At 45.1% G+C, this 17699-nt stretch overlaps 1 protein-coding gene across 1 annotated transcript; it reads right to left on the reverse strand.

The window, feature by feature from the left end:
- Nucleotides 1-9617: 9617 nt before the first annotated feature.
- On the reverse strand, nucleotides 9618-17143 carry s100p (S100 calcium binding protein P). Its single transcript, XM_084436211.1, has 4 exons — nucleotides 17079-17143; nucleotides 14951-15121; nucleotides 12893-13088; nucleotides 9618-10307 (listed from the first exon to the last, which is right to left on the reverse strand). The coding sequence occupies exons 1-4, from the start codon at nucleotides 17129-17131 to the stop codon at nucleotides 10023-10025; spliced, it is 705 nt and encodes a 234-aa protein (XP_084292337.1). The 5' UTR covers nucleotides 17132-17143; the 3' UTR covers nucleotides 9618-10022.
- Between the last annotated feature and the right edge of the window lie 556 nt (nucleotides 17144-17699).

Consider the following 17699-nt stretch of genomic DNA (forward strand, 5'->3'; position numbering starts at 1 on the left):
GAGCTAAATATGCCTCAGCAGGTTTTTTACTGTACATGCCAGATAGGTTTTAATATTGCACTGTATAAAACGACAGGGTTTAATATTGCACTGTATAAAACCATAATTATGTTAACCTTAATTTTGTGCATGTCTACCAGGTATCAGACTATACGATCCGAGTATTTAGACTGAACTGCCGAGAGAAGAGGATCCATTCTAGGAAAACCGTTCTACATCAGTGTTCTAGAACTTATAGAGGACATTCTGCCCTAGAGGAGGGGATTCTATCAATGTTCTAGAACCTCTAGAGGAAGTTCTGCCTTAGGGGAGGTGATTCTATCAATGTTCTAGAACCTCTAGAGGACATTCTGCCCTAGGGGAGGGGATTATATCAGTGTTCTAGAACCTCTAGAGGAAGTTCTGCCCTAGGGGAGGGGATTCTATCAATGTTCTAGAACCTCTAGAGGACATTCTGCCCTAGGGGAGGGGATTCTATCAATGTTCTAGAACCTCTAGAGGACATTCTGCCCTAGGGGAGGGGATTCTATCAGTGTTCTAGAACCTCTAGAGGATGTTCTGCCTTAGGGGAGGGGATTATATCAGTGTTCTAGAACCTCAAGAGTACGTTCTGCCCTAGGGGAGGGGATTCTATCAGTGTTCTAGAACCTCTAGAGGAAGTTCTGCCCTAGGGGAGGTGATTCTATCAGTGTTCTAGAACCTCAAGAGGACGTTCTGCCCTAGGGGAGGGGATTTTATCAGTGTTCTAGAACCTCTAGAGGACATTCTGCCCTAGGGGAGGGGATTCTATCAGTGTTCTAGAACCTCTAGAGGACGTTCTGCCCTAGGGGAGGGGATTCTATCAGTGTTCTAGAACCTCTAGAGGACATTCTGCCCTAGAGGAGGGGATTCTATCAATGTTCTAGAACCTCTAGAGGACATTCTGCCCTAGGGGAGGGGATTCTATCAATGTTCTAGAACCTCTAGAGGAAGTTCTGCCCTAGAGAAGGGGATTATATCAGTGTTCTAGAACCTCAAGAGTACGTTCTGCCCTAGGGGAGGGGATTCTATCAGTGCTCTAGAACCTCAAGAGTACGTTCTGCCCTAGGGGAGGGGATTCTATCAATGTTCTAGAACCTCTAGAGGACATTCTGCCCTAGGGGAGGGGATTCTATCAGTGTTCTAGAACCTCTAGAGGATGTTCTGCCTTAGGGGAGGGGATTATATCAGTGTTCTAGAACCTCAAGAGTACGTTCTGCCCTAGGGGAGGGGATTCTATCAGTGTTCTAGAACCTCTAGAGGAAGTTCTGCCCTAGGGGAGGTGATTCTATCAGTGTTCTAGAACCTCAAGAGGACGTTCTGCCCTAGGGGAGGGGATTTTATCAGTGTTCTAGAACCTCTAGAGGACATTCTGCCCTAGGGGAGGGGATTCTATCAGTGTTCTAGAACCTCTAGAGGACGTTCTGCCCTAGGGGAGGGGATTCTATCAGTGTTCTAGAACCTCTAGAGGACATTCTGCCCTAGAGGAGGGGATTCTATCAATGTTCTAGAACCTCTAGAGGACATTCTGCCCTAGGGGAGGGGATTCTATCAATGTTCTAGAACCTCTAGAGGAAGTTCTGCCCTAGAGAAGGGGATTATATCAGTGTTCTAGAACCTCAAGAGTACGTTCTGCCCTAGGGGAGGGGATTCTATCAGTGTTCTAGAACCTCAAGAGTACGTTCTGCCCTAGGGGAGGGGATTCTATCAATGTTCTAGAACCTCTAGAGGACATTCTGCCCTAGGGGAGGGGATTCTTTCAGTGTTCTAGAACCTCTAGAGGATGTTCTGCCCTAGGGGAGGGGATTCTATCAGTGTTCTAGAACCTCTAGAGGACATTCTGCCCTAGGGGAGGGGATTCTATCAATGTTCTAGAACCTATAGAGGAAGTTCTGCCTTAGGGGAGGGGATTCTACCAGTGTTCTAGAACCTCTAGAGCAGGGGTGTCAAACTCAAATACACAGTGGGCCAAAATTAAAACTTGAACAAAGTCGCGGGCCAACATTGAACAAATGAAAATTTTAATATGGACCCAAACAAGTTTTGCTTTAACATTGAATATGCACTTATCACTTTCGTTTTTGGTGCGCATCAATGGTGTGCACTAACATATGTGAATATGCCCTCAGACACAAGTGTTGGTGCTCCATCTGCTTAGTAGAGAAGCTTGTAAAACCCTAACTGTCCTACAGCCAGGCAGACAGACAGACAGCCGGCATGCAGACAGACAGCCAGGCAGACTAGGCAAGCAGACAGGCCGGCAAGAAGGCAGACAGGATTGAATGAACAGGAACAGAGCAAACACAGCGGCCGGCTAGGTCAACACAGGTGTCTCTATCACAGTGAGACGTTACATAACGTAAAGCTTCTGTTTTCTGCTATTCTTTTCGCCATTTTTAAGAAGGGGTAACACGGTTACAGTTGTAGTATGAGATTGCTATGACTACTGTCACAGAAGAGAGGGCGTTTCTGGGTCCTGTCTTGATTGACGCGCCAAAACAACAGCAGAGCATTATGGGATTTGTAGTATTAGCGGTGAATGCACTGTATAATACTGGCGGGCCAGCTCTAGTAGTCATTTGGTATTGCCTCGCGGGCCAAATATAATTACACTGCGGGCCAAATTTGGCCCGCGGGCCAGAGTTTGACACCCCTGCTCTAGAGGATGTTCTGCCCTAGAGGAGGGGATTCTATCAGTGTTCTAGAACCTCTAGAGGATGTTCTGCCCTAGGGGAGGATGTCCCTGTGTGGTCACAGGAGAGTCTCTGGACTTTTATATCAATGACTTGACCTGATTCATTAATGAAGTATTTCTTGGAAAGATATGATGCCTCTCGACTGATTTTTAAAATCAAAATGTTTACAGAGAGAGATCTAGAGAGATCTGGAGATTTGCACAGTACAGTACATTACAGGGAAAGCTGACCAAATCTCATCCTGACAGTCTCTGAACTCTGCTGTCCTACGCTGTTGAAAGTGAAGCGTCCGCAGCGCTGTTGGGAATGACACCGGCGTGACCGATCGTCTGACTGACTGACCGCCAGCAGGGCTGTGGACTCACAGGGCGCTGAAACATGGTCATGCTGAAACAGGGTCATGTTTCAGAGGGAGGGAGGAACTGGGGGGGGACTGGCGCTCCTCCAGATGTAGGGCGAGGCTACAACAAAGACAGTTTGCCCAGAATGGCCCATGGGGCCGAAACCTATCCCGTTTCTGTAATGCCAGGCAGCTTGATGTACTGTAGACTAGTACAGTACAGATACTAGTCTATCTACCACAGGATAGAAGTAGAGGTACAGTAGCTTGATGTAGGCCACTAAGACAGGATACTAGACTACTGTATCTACCGCAGGGCAGAGGTCGAACGCTGTTCATCGATCACAACATAATGAAAGAAAGGTTATCTAGGGATATTAATTTGAGACAGCATGTACTGTGTCTATGTATGTGATGGTGTTTGCTTGTCTGTGTGTGTGCGTGAAAGAGTGTGTATATGTGAGAGTGTGTGTGTACGTGTGTGGCTAAGGCTGCTATTGGTGGGGCGAAGAACAGATGTTGGTTGTTCAGTCAGGAAGTGATGACCCCTGCATGAGAACACGACTTCCCCTTGGGAGAGGTACAGGCAGCACACAAACACACACACTCTCTCTCTCTCACTCTCTGTCTCTCTCTCTCTCTCTCTCTCTCTCTCTTCAGATACATTAATTCCCTCCTACTACAGCTTTTTATGTTCAGTAATAGAGAACGTTCCAGTAGTCGGAGGAAGTTCACCGTGTCTGGAGAGAGTACATAAAGGATAGCTGTCGTGTTTTTCCGCCTTTGAGTGATGTTCATGGCCGTTCAACCAGGCCCTGTTCAAAGCGTCTCCTTTACAGAGAGAAACCAACCTTTATGTCTTGAATGTACATATGAGAAGAGGATGACAACATGTAGAAACATTTATTTTGATCATACTGTACAGTACATGTACTGACTACCAGTTTAATAAAAGAGGTTTAACTTGTCAGTCTTCATGCATGTTGTTGTTACCGGTATTATTATTATTATTAGTAGTAGTAGTAGTAGTAGTATTAATAATTATACCGAAATATAATAATAATCAGAATAGGTTTTATTGCCAGGTAGTTTTTACACATACTAGGAATTTGCTTTGGTCAGTTGGTGCATGACACTGATGGAGACAACATTAGACAGGGACTAGACAGGACAGTACAAAGACACGACTGCAAATGACAGCACAAAATACAAAATGGTGTGCGATGAGTGTATATGCAGTTAATGTACAGAGTGTGTGTGCTTTTTGTAATATATACAATGTGTGTGCCGTTGTACTATGTGTGTGCAGTGCCAGCTTACTGTATGTACAGTTACAGTCAGCGGTCATGTGTAATACTACGACTAATAATAATAATAGCGTTATTATTATTGCCACAAAGACATTCACAGTTGAAGAATAAAGATGACAGATCACAGATAGAGTGAATGAGAGATACAGAGAACAACAGAGAGTTGTCTTAGAGCATCATTACTAGGGCATCATTAGTATCAGCTGACATACTTGTGTCTCCTAGTAAGAGCGTGATCTACAGACTTTACTCTGGAGACATCCACACACCGAACACTCTTTGTTGGCCTAAACTCCCAGACCCTGAGCCTGAGGGTAGTAAAGTATGCTCTCTGAAGAATGTGTGAATCACAAAAACTGGTACGCGAACCTACAATATACTATAGTCTAGAGCCCTCTGGTGGCCATATGGAGTATTGCCATGGTTTCAGTAGACACACAAATCCAATCAGTGGGGATAGAGACATAGGCAGTCCACCCCGTTTTCACATTCTCCTATGTGTATCAGCCAAACAAACACAGTTTGCAGAACAGCACTGAAATCACTGCTAGATTCAAGGGACAGCCTGAACCACGCTTCTGCACAGCAGGCGTTTTGCACAGGCCCAATTTATACTGCTATCGTTTACCGAGCCTTGGTCCTCTGTCCCTCAGTAAAACCTTCGGATTCGGAAGCCAGGAACGAGTATGTCTCTGAAGCAAACAGCAGGGGGAGCCAGAGTGCATCCTCAACCGCGGTCACGCTGAGATCGCTGGCGTCTTCACTGAGTGACCTGTCCTCAGCCCAGCTGCTGTTTGTGTACACATGCTTAGACCTGCAAGCAGGTGACTGTGACACAACAACCTTTCCACTAAGTCTGTTGATCTGTGTGTGTGCGTGCGCATGCATTTGTGTGTGTGTGTGTGTGTGTGTGCGCGCGCAAGTGTATAGTAAAGAGATGAAAGGAGAGAGAGACACATTCAGCGTAGGTTCAGTAGAGTCCTAGCCTACTTCTAGCAACAGGAACCAGAAGTGTGTGTCTCCTGGAGACCTGCTAGGGGGAGGTATATAGTGTTAGCACTGCTGTCCCCTCCCCCTACACACACACACACACACACGGTCCCAGTGCCAGGATGTCAACATCTGTCTGCTGGAGCTGTACAGGAACCCGCTGAGTCAGTTTCCTGTTGGAGTTCCTGGTGTTTATACAGCTCTTAGTGCTGCAGCCACCCACACAGCTTCACACAACACACACACACACACACACACACACACACATACAAACACATGCACACACGGACACACACACGCAGAAACACACACACCCACCCTCACACACACAGGAGAGAATCTTTGAGGGATTACATAATGTGTGTGTGCACGTGTCTGACAATGTGTGTGTGTGTGTGTGTGTGTGTGTGTGTGTGTGTGTGTGTGTCTGACGGTGTGTGATTGAGAGGTGCCACCTGAGCAGGATCCATGGTGAGGCGCTGGGGCAGAGCTGAGGGGAACGTCTGACGTAGATCAGTTTCCACAGCTAGCCCACACACTCAATACACTCCGTCTCTCTCACACACACACACACACATACTGTACACACACTGCTCCATACAGTCCACTGATAAGGCTTTAGTAATCCTCCATAGTTGTGATATACCTTCTCTCCCCCTCAGCCCTTCTCAGGGGCTCCCAGCATTCGGTGGTCGGCAGGCGTGAGGGAAGGTAAAATGGCCGTGTGATCACAGCCAGGGACAACAACACAATCAAATAAGTTGATTCACAGATATCTAATAAGAACTGATGAGAGCCAAACCACCAGCAAACATTTTTTTGCTTCAGTAAATAAAAATGCTGCAACAGATATTTCTGACCTGCCAGACAAAGAAAATACTGTATTTTATATTCCAGTTACAGTACTTCCCTGGTAAGATAAAGGCCCTTTTTTATATTTTATTTTTAAATAAAAAGGCAGACGCACTGAAGCATAACAGGCAGGAGAAACGTTCTCTCCTTATTAAATCCATGAGAGCTAGTAGACCGTATGACTCATTATCAATGTTACCCAATTGCACTTCATAAAAATGCATAGAAAATCAAATTCACTACTGTACCCAAGCGTCAACTCTGAACTTCAGCTCAATGTTAAAATGACTAAAGAATAAAGAACAGCGTTTTTGATTGGAGATCAAATCTTTATTGTGCAGATATTGCCTCACCACTGAGTTTTTGATCAATAACAGTATAAAATATATTTTCTGGGTGAACGCTTGAATGAAGTGGATGCTTTGAATAGCATCTCATTTCACACATTATATACCATGTCCCATGTCCATCTCTCTCGCAGCTGGGCTGAGCTGAGACTGACAGCAATAGTCTCTCATGGACTGGAGAGAGAGGGGGCGCTAGAGAAGAAAATTACAGTCATTGCACCATTCTCTCTCTCTCTCTCTCTCTCTCTCTCTCTCTCGGTCTCTCTCTCTCTGGAATCAGTGGAAGGTATCCAGTGTCTCAACAAGTAGGGGCATTTATCCTCTGTCAATGACACATAATCTGGAGATGTTCCAGACCATGCCTCTCTCTTTGTTTGTGTCTCTCTCTATTGTGTTGTCCTGCACTTCCTGGCTCCAGTCCTCAGGTTTAATCTCTGCTATTACATTCATCACCTCACTGCCACTTTTAGAAACCGTTCACTGGCAGATCAGATCTATACTGTAGTTTGAGATGTGCACAGTGTTCTCCTAACCACAGCTGAGTTGTAATGGATCAGACTTCTACCACCAACAAAATACAGAAAAGGCTTGTTTTAATGTGCTATTGCATGGGGAAGTTGACTTGACTTCTCTGTGTGTGTGCCAACAAAAAGCCATGAACAAACATTGAAATGCTGGTTACACATACATGTCTTAATTCATATCAAAATCATATAAATTGTGGTTAAACTCATTTTGAGAAACTCTGCATCTTCCCACAACGTAAGAGGTCATAAAGGCAGCGTGTGAAGGTGGATTGAGCGCCCTGTCCAGACCAATCCAGTCCAGCCCAGACCAGATCAGTCCAGCCCAGATCAGATCAGTCCAGACCAATCCAGTCCAGCCCAGACCAGATCAGTCCAGACCAATCCAGTCCAGCCCAGATCAGATCAGTCCAGACCAATCCAGTCCAGACCAGATCAGTCCAGACCAATCCAGTCCAGACCAGATCAGTCCAGACCAATCCAGTCCAGCCCAGACCACATCAGTCCAGACCATTCCAGACAAGCCCAATCCAGTTCAGTTCAGTCCTGTCCAGTTCAGTTAGTGACTGATTCCCTGTGGTGGGTCCCAGTCGGTGACTGACTGATTACTTCCAGCTTCCAACAGATGAATCACCTGGAAATCCATCTGATTGCTCTTTAAATAAGGTCCCCGGTTTGCAGCAAGGGAACTGCAGCAGCTCTCCACAGCAGGTCCATCTGTTCAGCTGATCACTTCCTAGACATGGACCAATCAGTGTGAGGAAGGTGACAAACAAATGGAACAAAGAGGAATGGCAGTGAACAACCACCTGTGACATTAAAAATGACTTAATGACATGTTTCTCAAATCTGAATAAGTAAAGAAATCACCATTCTCTAAATACTCATGGTAAAACAACAACATGACACCACTCCCTTGGTAATAAACGTATGAGATGAGATGTCAACACAGTCGTGCCCTGGGTTAGCAGCACCCACCTTGGTGTTTTACTAGTGTGGATGAGTGTTTTACTAGTGTGGATGAGTGTTTTACTAGTGTGGATGAGTGTTTTACTAGTGTGGATGAGTGTTTTACTAGTGTGGATGAGTGTTTTACTGGTGAGGGCCATATATGGTCCTTCCTGTGCCCTCTGTCCAGCAGTTACCACAGTAACAGACCTTTTCCGAGGGGCGGAGCTTTGTCCTTCAGACCACCTCTGCTTTGAAACCACCTGCCCTCTGAAGTACAGTCTACGGGCACTTTGTCTCTTTTTAAATCCAAATTAAAAACAAATCTTTTAAGTAAAGCCTTTAGAGTAGTCTAGATTCTTTTTTTAATCGACTTGTTCTCTTAAAGTCGCACTAAAATGAAAAAAAGCATTCTGTTCCATTTTGGTTCACATAATTGGTCAGTGTTCACCTATTCAACGATGTATGCCAAATCAAATGATAAAATTCTACTTTTGTTGTAATCTTATATCAAAGTATAGAATTTCTTACTTCCTGGAAAACGGTAGGTCACGTGCAATGACGACAACAGGTACCTTAGATTTTAGGCCAATAATCTCACGACATGCACCCGTCAATCAACGCTATCCTTCTATCTAATCTGTCTAAAGTTCTTAAAACCCGTCCACATGTTCCAATCAAATTCCTCTAAACGCATGTCCCACCCTCATAGCTTGTTTGCGTCGGAAATACGTCAAACTACGGAAGTAAGATGATCTCAGACGTCCGTTTCAGTGTGACTTTAATGTTTTTGTTGCTTATATTGAATTGTTTCTTCATAGTGTTCTCTTGTCTAGCTGACTCCACTTAACCAGACATAATGCATGGCAGCAGTCAAGGAATAACATCTCGCCCTCTGCTCCTCTCTGGATTAGAGACAATAGGTAGTCTGACTCTACGAATGTTAGGTTTTGTGGATCTCCCAATCAGATTCAATCCAGACTACGTGAAACAACAACAACCTAGCAACCGCTCTGCCGAAGACCATTGTGATTGGTTTAAAGAAATACAGTGCCCCCTCCCCTTTCCCCATCCCTGAATGGTAATGAGTCCAGCCAGACCTTTCTCCATCGCAGACACAGCATAAGCGAAGGGTGGAGATAGGTCTGGCTATGCAAAACTATAGGTACAGTATTAACCAATTAATCCCCAGCTCGAGTGCCTGATAGGCTGGGTGTTGCGACACCACTGTCAGGGGAAGTGTCAGAACTGGAAGTGGCCCAGCCTGCCTGGGAGGCAGCGTCTACCCAACCTGACTGTGATGAGTAACACGAGCAGCCCGGGTTTGGAGCTGTATTTTTTGGGGGGCAGGCCTTCACACGTTTGTCCTGGTCACCAGCTTGTCACCACCGTAAGAACGGATGACCAGGGACACCCCGGGTCAGCGCCAGAATGGGTCCGGTGTTGGGCATGTTCTTTAATACCTCCGCTCACACTGAGGGGCGTTAAAGACGAAAAGACGAACTAAGGAGGAACTGAAGAGGTGTGTCCTACACACACACATACACACACACACACATACACATGCGTGTGTCATGTTTGACCTTTGGTAATGAGCTGTCCGAGTTTGAACCCTATCCTTACCCAACACAAGCAAGGTCACCAAAACGCCTCTGTAACAGAAACACAGAGCGTTCCGTCGGGCTGGTGGCTGTGGGCGGAGCCACAGCAGGGTCTAATACAGCCGTGGTACCGGACGGTCTCCTCTGCTCTCGTGGCCTAATGGTACTGGCAGTACTTCAGAAAGCTTTGTGTCATAGAGAGGTGAGTTTGAATCCCCGGTCCACAGAGACATGGGTTCGAATCCCCGGTCCACAGAGACATGGGTTCGAATCCCCGGTCCACAGAGACATGGGTTTGAATCCCCGGTCCAGTGGTAGTAGGGACAGGTGAACCGCCATCGCCAGACCCTCTTGTTTAGCACTTCCTGTCTCAACAGCAACACTGCTGCCCGCCTTTCACCTCTTGATGTGACTCATTTGTTCGCACATGATCGACAGGTACTGTGTGAGCTTCACCATGGCGATGATGACAGTCCCACCTATCAGGGTGCAGGAGGGCCAGAAGAGGGAGTGGAAAACGGCGACCCGTCCGTAGATGCGCGTCAGGATGGCGCTGTCCTGCTGCTGGTCGGGGTCCGAGTAGCACGCCACCTGCTGCTGGGTCTTCAGGCGCTCCGAGATGTTCATGACCACACTGTGCATGGAGGCGTAGTCCTTGCGACACTTTGGTACGTAGAAACACTAGGAGAGGTCACACACAGGCAGTGGAGGTCAGAGGTCACACACAGGCAGTCGAGGTTATAGAGATCACACACAGGCAGTCGAGGTCAGAGGTCACACACAGGCAGTCGAGGTTATAGAGATCACACACAGGCAGTCGAGGTCAGAGATCACACACAGGCAGTCGAGGTCAGAGGTCACACATAGGCAGTCGAGGTCAGAGATCACACACAGGCAGTCGAGGTTATAGAGATCACACACAGGCAGTCGAGGTCAGAGATCACACACAGGCAGTCAAGGTTATAGAGATCACACACAGGCAGTCGAGGTCAGAGGTCACACACAGGCAGTCGAGGTTATAGAGATCACACACAGGCAGTCAAGGTCAGAGATCACACACAATTAGAGAGATCACACACAGGCAGTCGAGGTCAGAGGTCAAACACAGGCAGTCGAGGTCAGAGATCACACACAGGCAGTCGAGGTCAGAGGTCACACACAGGCAGTCGAGGTTATAGAGATCACACACAGGCAGTCAAGGTCAGAGATCACACACAATTAGAGAGATCACACACAGGCAGTCGAGGTCAGAGGTCACACACAGGCAGTCGAGGTCAGAGATCACACACAGGCAGTCGAGGTCAGAGGTCACACACAGGCAGTCGAGGTTATAGAGATCACACACAGGCAGTCAAGGTCAGAGATCACACACAATTAGAGAGATCACACACAGGCAGTCGAGGTCAGAGATCACACACAGGCAGTCGAGGTCAGAGGTCACACACAGGCAGTCGAGGTCAGAGATCACACACAGGCAGTCGAGGTTAGTCTTCTTCTTTACCAGACCAATGAATACTAGTCTGGGAGTCTCAGGCTGCTATTTTGATGAACCTTGTTTTAGTCAGGTAACGTTTTTTTTCTCTGCTGATTCTTGTAGCTAGGGGGTCTCTTTAAAATACAGGAGGATGCCCCATGATGTCCCTTGAGCATTTTCAGATAGGCCCGAAGCACAAAACCCCCGAAAATGTGAGATTCATGAAATTTCATGCAAAATATTCAAATCAAATTTGGTTTCGCCAATGTTTATTCATAGAGGTCATACTACTCTTCCTACTTTCCTTTCCTAAACTTTATAAGAAATTGGACCATTTATTGCATATTGGATTAATGTTTTTTACAAAAAGTGCAGTAAATCGAACAGAGCACCTTTAGGTATTGTTAATTGTCTGCACAATAATAAACTTTAACATACCTATTCCTGGTCTTTCTCTGGTCCTTCAATGCACTTGGGTCCTCGAATAAAATTAAATTTTAAATTAAATGTATCACTATTCACATAAAAAGCAAGTGAAAGTGTGCGGGTGTTCCTGTTTACTGAGATTTTATTCAGGCGTGCAAGATACATTTGATTATCTTTTTTCATTTAATTTGCAATCAAATACATTATACATGACCTTTATGAATAAACATTGGATAAAGCAAATTTGATGCATTTGATTTGAGTATTTTGCATGAAATCTCATAAATCCCTATTTTCCTGGTGCTTTGGGCATATCTGAAAATGCTCAATAGATATCAGTGGGTACCCTCTTGTATTTTGAAGAGCCTCCCCCCCCCAAGCTACAAGAAACAGCAGAGGAAAACCTTTATCCTGCAAACCCAGGCTCAACTCCATGGCTCCCGGATTATACGGGCGAATGGAGTGTACCTGGTTTAGCTCCGTTTATCATGGCGAAACCCACGCAAGGGGCTGAAAAATCAAAGCAGCAGGCAGGAAACACATCAGACAAACCTTTAGGTGGATAACCCGCTAGGTTTCCTGGATGAACGCACCGTGCTCCTGAGATTCACTCTCTTGTCATGCTTTTTTTTTTTTTAGCACAATTCTCTCCAGCCCATTTCTACTGCAGTCATTGAGCAAGGAGGCAGTGGAAGTTAATGTTGTTTAGATTCACAATTATAATAATGCAGTTATCTCATCAGTCATCAGTGAACCTCTACTTTATCCAGCAAAGGCAGTTTGTGCTCTGCTCCAATTAGCAGCCATGGGAAGCTATCCAGGAAGCTGGACCACATGGACATGCTCAGCATGTTACTACAGAACCTGTGTGGATCTGGGGAGTCATACTGGACCATATAGTGCATCGTAAGCCAAGTAGTTTTTTTTTTAAATAGAAGAATAGTTCTCTGTTCTAAAACCAAAGCCATGAAAATTCATCAGGTCAAATCTGTAGAACTTTTTTTTTTTTCAGTTTTAGAATTGAGAAGGCGCAGTTTAAAAATAAACATTAAATTCTAAAACTGCTTCAAACTGTCTTGGCTGTTGTATGTTCACCTGGCCTAATTCAAATGAAAGACCACAGGAGGACTAGCGGTTGATCAAGGTGGCCAGCTAATTGGGAGCCAAATGAAGCATAATAAACGCTCAGGCCTCCAGCAGATGGACTAGCACAGCTGTCACTGTCAGAGACCTGTGGTGATTGAAAGCATGGCCATGCAAGCATTACTAAGGGTTTTCGATGTCTTCTGGTTTAGGGTTAGGGTTAAATGTAGGGTTATGGTCATGGCTGTGGTCCTGGTTGGGGTGACGGAGAGCGGTGTCCCACCTCGGGGTGGCTGTCCTGGGTGTCCTCGTTGTGGGACAAGCGCACGATCCTCCCTGAGGAGCTGAGGTTGACGTAGACCTGCAGGCAGGGATAGCGCGAGCCCTTCCAGCACTCTGCGCCGCAGCTGTAGCTGCAGTTGATGTCTGCCACGACAGTGGCGTTTATAACCGTGCAGCTGGACTCCTCTGTCCACACGCTGGAGAAGGGGGGAGGTTGGGCAATGTGAGGGGGAACAGAAGGGGAGGTGGAGGTGAGGGCATGAGGAGGGGTTGGCACAGGAGAGCCAATGAGTCACTGACCTGTGTACCTCTATCCAACCAGACTATCTGTCACACTGTGTTGGTCGTCATGAACAAAAGCAGCAGCAGCAACAACAACAACAACAACAATTTTAGTCCATCCAGACAGACAATTGTTGGATTAGATCTATCAAATAGGATCTAGGGGTGAACTTATTCTTTAAGTGCCAAGGTGCTAAATATACTCATTCTCTAGAAATGGCCAACATAGAGAACACAATTTGATCATTTGTCAGATGCCTATCCTGAAAGTGACAGTTTGTGCAAAGGTGCAGTGTTTTCATAGGACTCAATGTTTAACTGCTATAAAAATACAATCCATAACAATACAGTACAAAGCATGAACACATACTGTAGCCTACATGCCCTATGAAACTATCAAGTTGCAAATCATGCATTGAAACACGTGTCTAAATTGCATAAACCAGGTGAGCTTTGACTTCTGTAAGAGTGACTTCTGTAAGAGTGGGTGTGCATGATTTTTAAAGTCGCACTGAAATGAAAAAAGCATTCTGTGCCATTTTGGTTCACATAATTGGTCATAGTGTTCACCTATTCAACAATGTATGTCAAAACAATTACAAAATTCTACTTTTGTTGTAATCTTATATCAAAGTATATAATTTCTTACTTCTTACTTCCTGGAAAACGGTAGGTCACGTGCAATGACGACAACAGGTACCTTAGATTTTAGGCCAATAATCTCACGACATCCACCCATCAATCAACGCTATCCTTCTATCGAATCTGTCTAAAGTTCTTAAAACCCGTCCACTTGTCAACGTTCCAATCAAATTCCTCTAAACATATGTCCCACCCTCATAGCTTGTTTGCGTCGGAAATACGTCAAACTAAGTAAGTTAGATGATCTCAAACGTCCGTTTCAGTGCGACTTTAATATGATATGAATATTGTTATATTGTTGCCTTTATTGTTTGCTCAGACAACACTTACAGTAATAATCCTGGATGAAGCTACAGTTCCTGGAGTGTACTGTACCAGAGCAACCTAGTCGTGACTGGAAGGACCCTACCCCCACTGAGATATCAGCAGGTGGCATCACTATTGACCATGTCATGGACTGTTCATATTCAAAACAATAATACCACAGTTTACAGTGCAGTTTACTTGGACCAAGAAATCATTGCCCTAGTGACCAAAAGGACAAAGTAATTTTCCCTCACGATTAACAATTGTGGATCATTTGAATTATGAAGCTGTAACAGTATGTTGTCGAATCAAAAATTGATAAATCAAATTATGTGGGAATAAAATGTCAAAAGCTATGCGGTATTTTTTCATATACAAACCACAGTTAAATATAGTAAGCCACAGTTAAATATTAACTTTTTTTTCTGTTTTTCTTTTTTTTTTAACATTCATTCTTCAGGCTTTCTATTTTTATATCTGCAGAAGTGGTAGTATTATAATGGAGGACATAATTACACCATCTCTTGAAGGGTCTATACAGGGGGTGTGGAGGCAAGGGCAGAAACAGCAGCTAAGAAAATAACAGATCTTTAAATGATAGTGACTATCTCAATTTAGATGCTCTACATTTTGCCAGTGTGGGTAATTGCTAGAAAAGCTTTGACTATACAGTTGTGAATGGAATGTTAGAGTGGATGTTGGGTGTTGAAGTGGAACATGGACCTCAGGGTCAAGGGAGGGTCAAGGGTCACACACACACCCAAACACACACAAATACACACACACACGCACCTAAATACACACACGCATGCACGTGCGCGTGAGCTACCTGTCTGTGTAGGAGCGCACCAAGGTGATGCCCAGTACAAAGTACATCATGATGGAGATGAGGATCATGCTGAGGCCCAGCAGAATGGCCCGGTCCTCCCCCGCCCTCAGCGCTGTGACCGTCTTCCTCTTGTCCAGGACGTCATACTCACGGATCCTCTGGTAGATGGTCCTGGTGTAGGCACACGTGCGCATACACACGACGGACAAACACACATAGACACACACAAAAATACACACACAAACATACACATGTGCCGGAATACAGATACGTTATTCGGAAATGCACAGATAATGCCTTAGAAACATATGTTTTCTATCTAAAGTTACTTAAGCAATAAACCACTCGAGGCCGTGTGTTATAGTGATTTTATAGCTAGAGGGCGTTGTTAGGCACGACGCGAAGCGGAGTGCCTAAAACCCCCCTAGCTGTTATAAAATCACTATAACTCAGTGGTTTATTGCTTTTATACAACGGTTACTACAGCTAGTATTAGTGTAAAATAAACACAGCAATGTAAAATATTAACATTTATTCAAAACGAAGCATCATTCCCTCAATTCCGCCGCGCAAAATAGTTCCCCTAACAAAAGGGTTGCCAAGCAACAACAACAACTACAATGCATTGGATCAAATGGGAGGCGCGTTAATACTGAAAATGGAATGATATGCGGTCCCAGGTGTGTGTTACAAAATATTTTAACACGGCTTCCAGCCAATCAGGATCAAGAACCAGAACTAACCGTTGTATAATCGTTATTATTCAGGGGGAAAAAAACAGGCGCACATCCGCATTAGCCTATTGTTGATGTTGATGAGTGAATCACAGGTGACGCCGCTCTAATCTGATGAGATCACTGGCATTGCCTACAGAGAGGACACATTTTCACTCACCCGTTGTCAGATAAAGTTGGAAGATCAAGCAGCAAGTTTCTTAATTCAGCTAATGTTATCCGTTTTGCTACGTATGGATTTGAAAGCACGTTCCACTGGCTGACTTTATAACCATTGCAGTAATGTTATAGGGGAAAAGCATGACTTAATAAGGTTATTGTCAACTAGACAGACAATAACTTCAAAAATAGGCTACACTCAGTCTGAGAAGAAATGTGACTTGTGGATGTTTACTACATATGTGGTACTACTGCCTGCATTGTCGTAGTTTTAAAACTGCATTGCACATTTAGCAGTGCATCTCATTCATGTCCAAACTCCGTTTTGCTCAATTCATGTTGTCTTGACTCTGACAGTGAACGTTGCTAGTCATGTGACAGGGCATGGTAGCACAGCGACATCTACTGTTGTATTTGACAGTTGTTTCCTGTCACATCCCAGTTGAGTTATCCTGATATATACAGAATTGCCAACTCGTTGCTCTCCATTGAGAACATCAATTTAGAATCAAAAAACTTTTAGTTGGCGGACTCAAATGTGGAAATATTTCAGAACTAATTATATGTCAATATTATATCAATTTGATGCTTTGAATGCTCAAAATGGCATTGCCAATGAATATTAAGTTATTAGAAAATACGATTTAACGCAACTTCCGGTACAAACCACGTCAACTTCCGGCTTCTATCCGAATACAAATATGAATACAGATAATTATGTTGATTGAACAGATACAGATAATGACGTCTCGGTGCATCCCTAATACACACACACAGACATACACATGCGCGTGCGTGCGTGCACACACATATACAGTACACACACACACACACATACACACACAGACACACACATGCGCGTGCGTGCGTGCACACACATATACAGTACACACACACACACACACAGAACACACTGCAATAGCAAGTGCTGTTCTTTATACGATCTGTTCCATCCCACTTGGTTGGATCAAAGAGCAACAGACAAATCAATAACGGAGTGAGAGAACAGTCGATACAGATTAACGCTCAGACAGACTTTTTTTAGTCATTATTTGCTGTTCAGCATTCTGTGATTGAATTTTTAATTGTTTTTGTGTGAAACGGGACAAAAATAGAAGTCATAATAATGACAAAAATAGAATTCAAATCATTATTTAACACTGCAGCAATGCAGGTTTTGTCTCGCAGCGTTTTGTGTTTTTCGTGACAAACTTATAAAGGGTATAGTAGCCTACCTTCTCTCACTTCCTGCTCCTTGAGCTCCTTTACTTCCTGCCCAGAGGAACATCCTATCTGAGGATTCTTAGTCCACCGCTGTCCGAGGACTCTGGGGATTGCAGTCCACCGCTGTCCGAGGGCCCTGGGATTCGTAGTCCACCGATGTCCAAAGACCCTGGGATTCGTAGTCCACCACTGCCCGAAGGGCTCACGCTCGGCTGTTGGAACCAACTGTCGGGGATACATACACTCCGTTACCCATCTACCCCTCTGGCACCTTCCATGGGATGCTCCAGTGCCTTGCCTCACCCCCCTGGCACCCGTCTGCTGCTGTGTGAAGCCGCGTGGTCAGCTAGGGGCAGACCCCAGACAGGGCGAGACAGAACGGTTGTTCTTCGCCTCTCCCAGCAGAGATAAGTCACCCCCGGTCAGAGGCAGTGGAACCAGCAGGACTCACGGCGAGCTAAGAAACATGGTATGTTATCCATAAGAGTCACACACACACACTGACGTCTGGGTTGGAGCAATCCTGGAGCCGGCAGAGGGGACGGACACCACACAGAGAGAGAGGGAGGGAGAGCGAGAGAGAGAGAGGGTGAGAGAGAGAGGGAGAGAGATATAAAGTGAGAGAGAGGGAG

The sequence above is a fragment of the Borostomias antarcticus genome, assembly GCF_949987555.1.
Source record: "Borostomias antarcticus genome assembly, chromosome: 3".
NCBI lineage: Eukaryota > Metazoa > Chordata > Actinopteri > Stomiiformes > Stomiidae > Borostomias > Borostomias antarcticus.

Bases quoted from the DNA above. Each gene is read 5' to 3' on its own strand.
- s100p (XM_084436211.1), bottom strand. From the start codon at position 17,131: ATGTTCCTCTGGGCAGGAAGTAAAGGAGCTCAAGGAGCAGGAAGTGAG. The intron at 15,122-17,078 runs GTAGGCTACTAT...TGCCTACACCAG, and splicing joins GGAGCAGGAAGTGAGAGAAG to GACCATCTACCAGAGGATCC. The intron at 13,089-14,950 runs GTAGCTCACGCG...CCCCTTCTCCAG, and splicing joins GTGCGCTCCTACACAGACAG to CGTGTGGACAGAGGAGTCCA.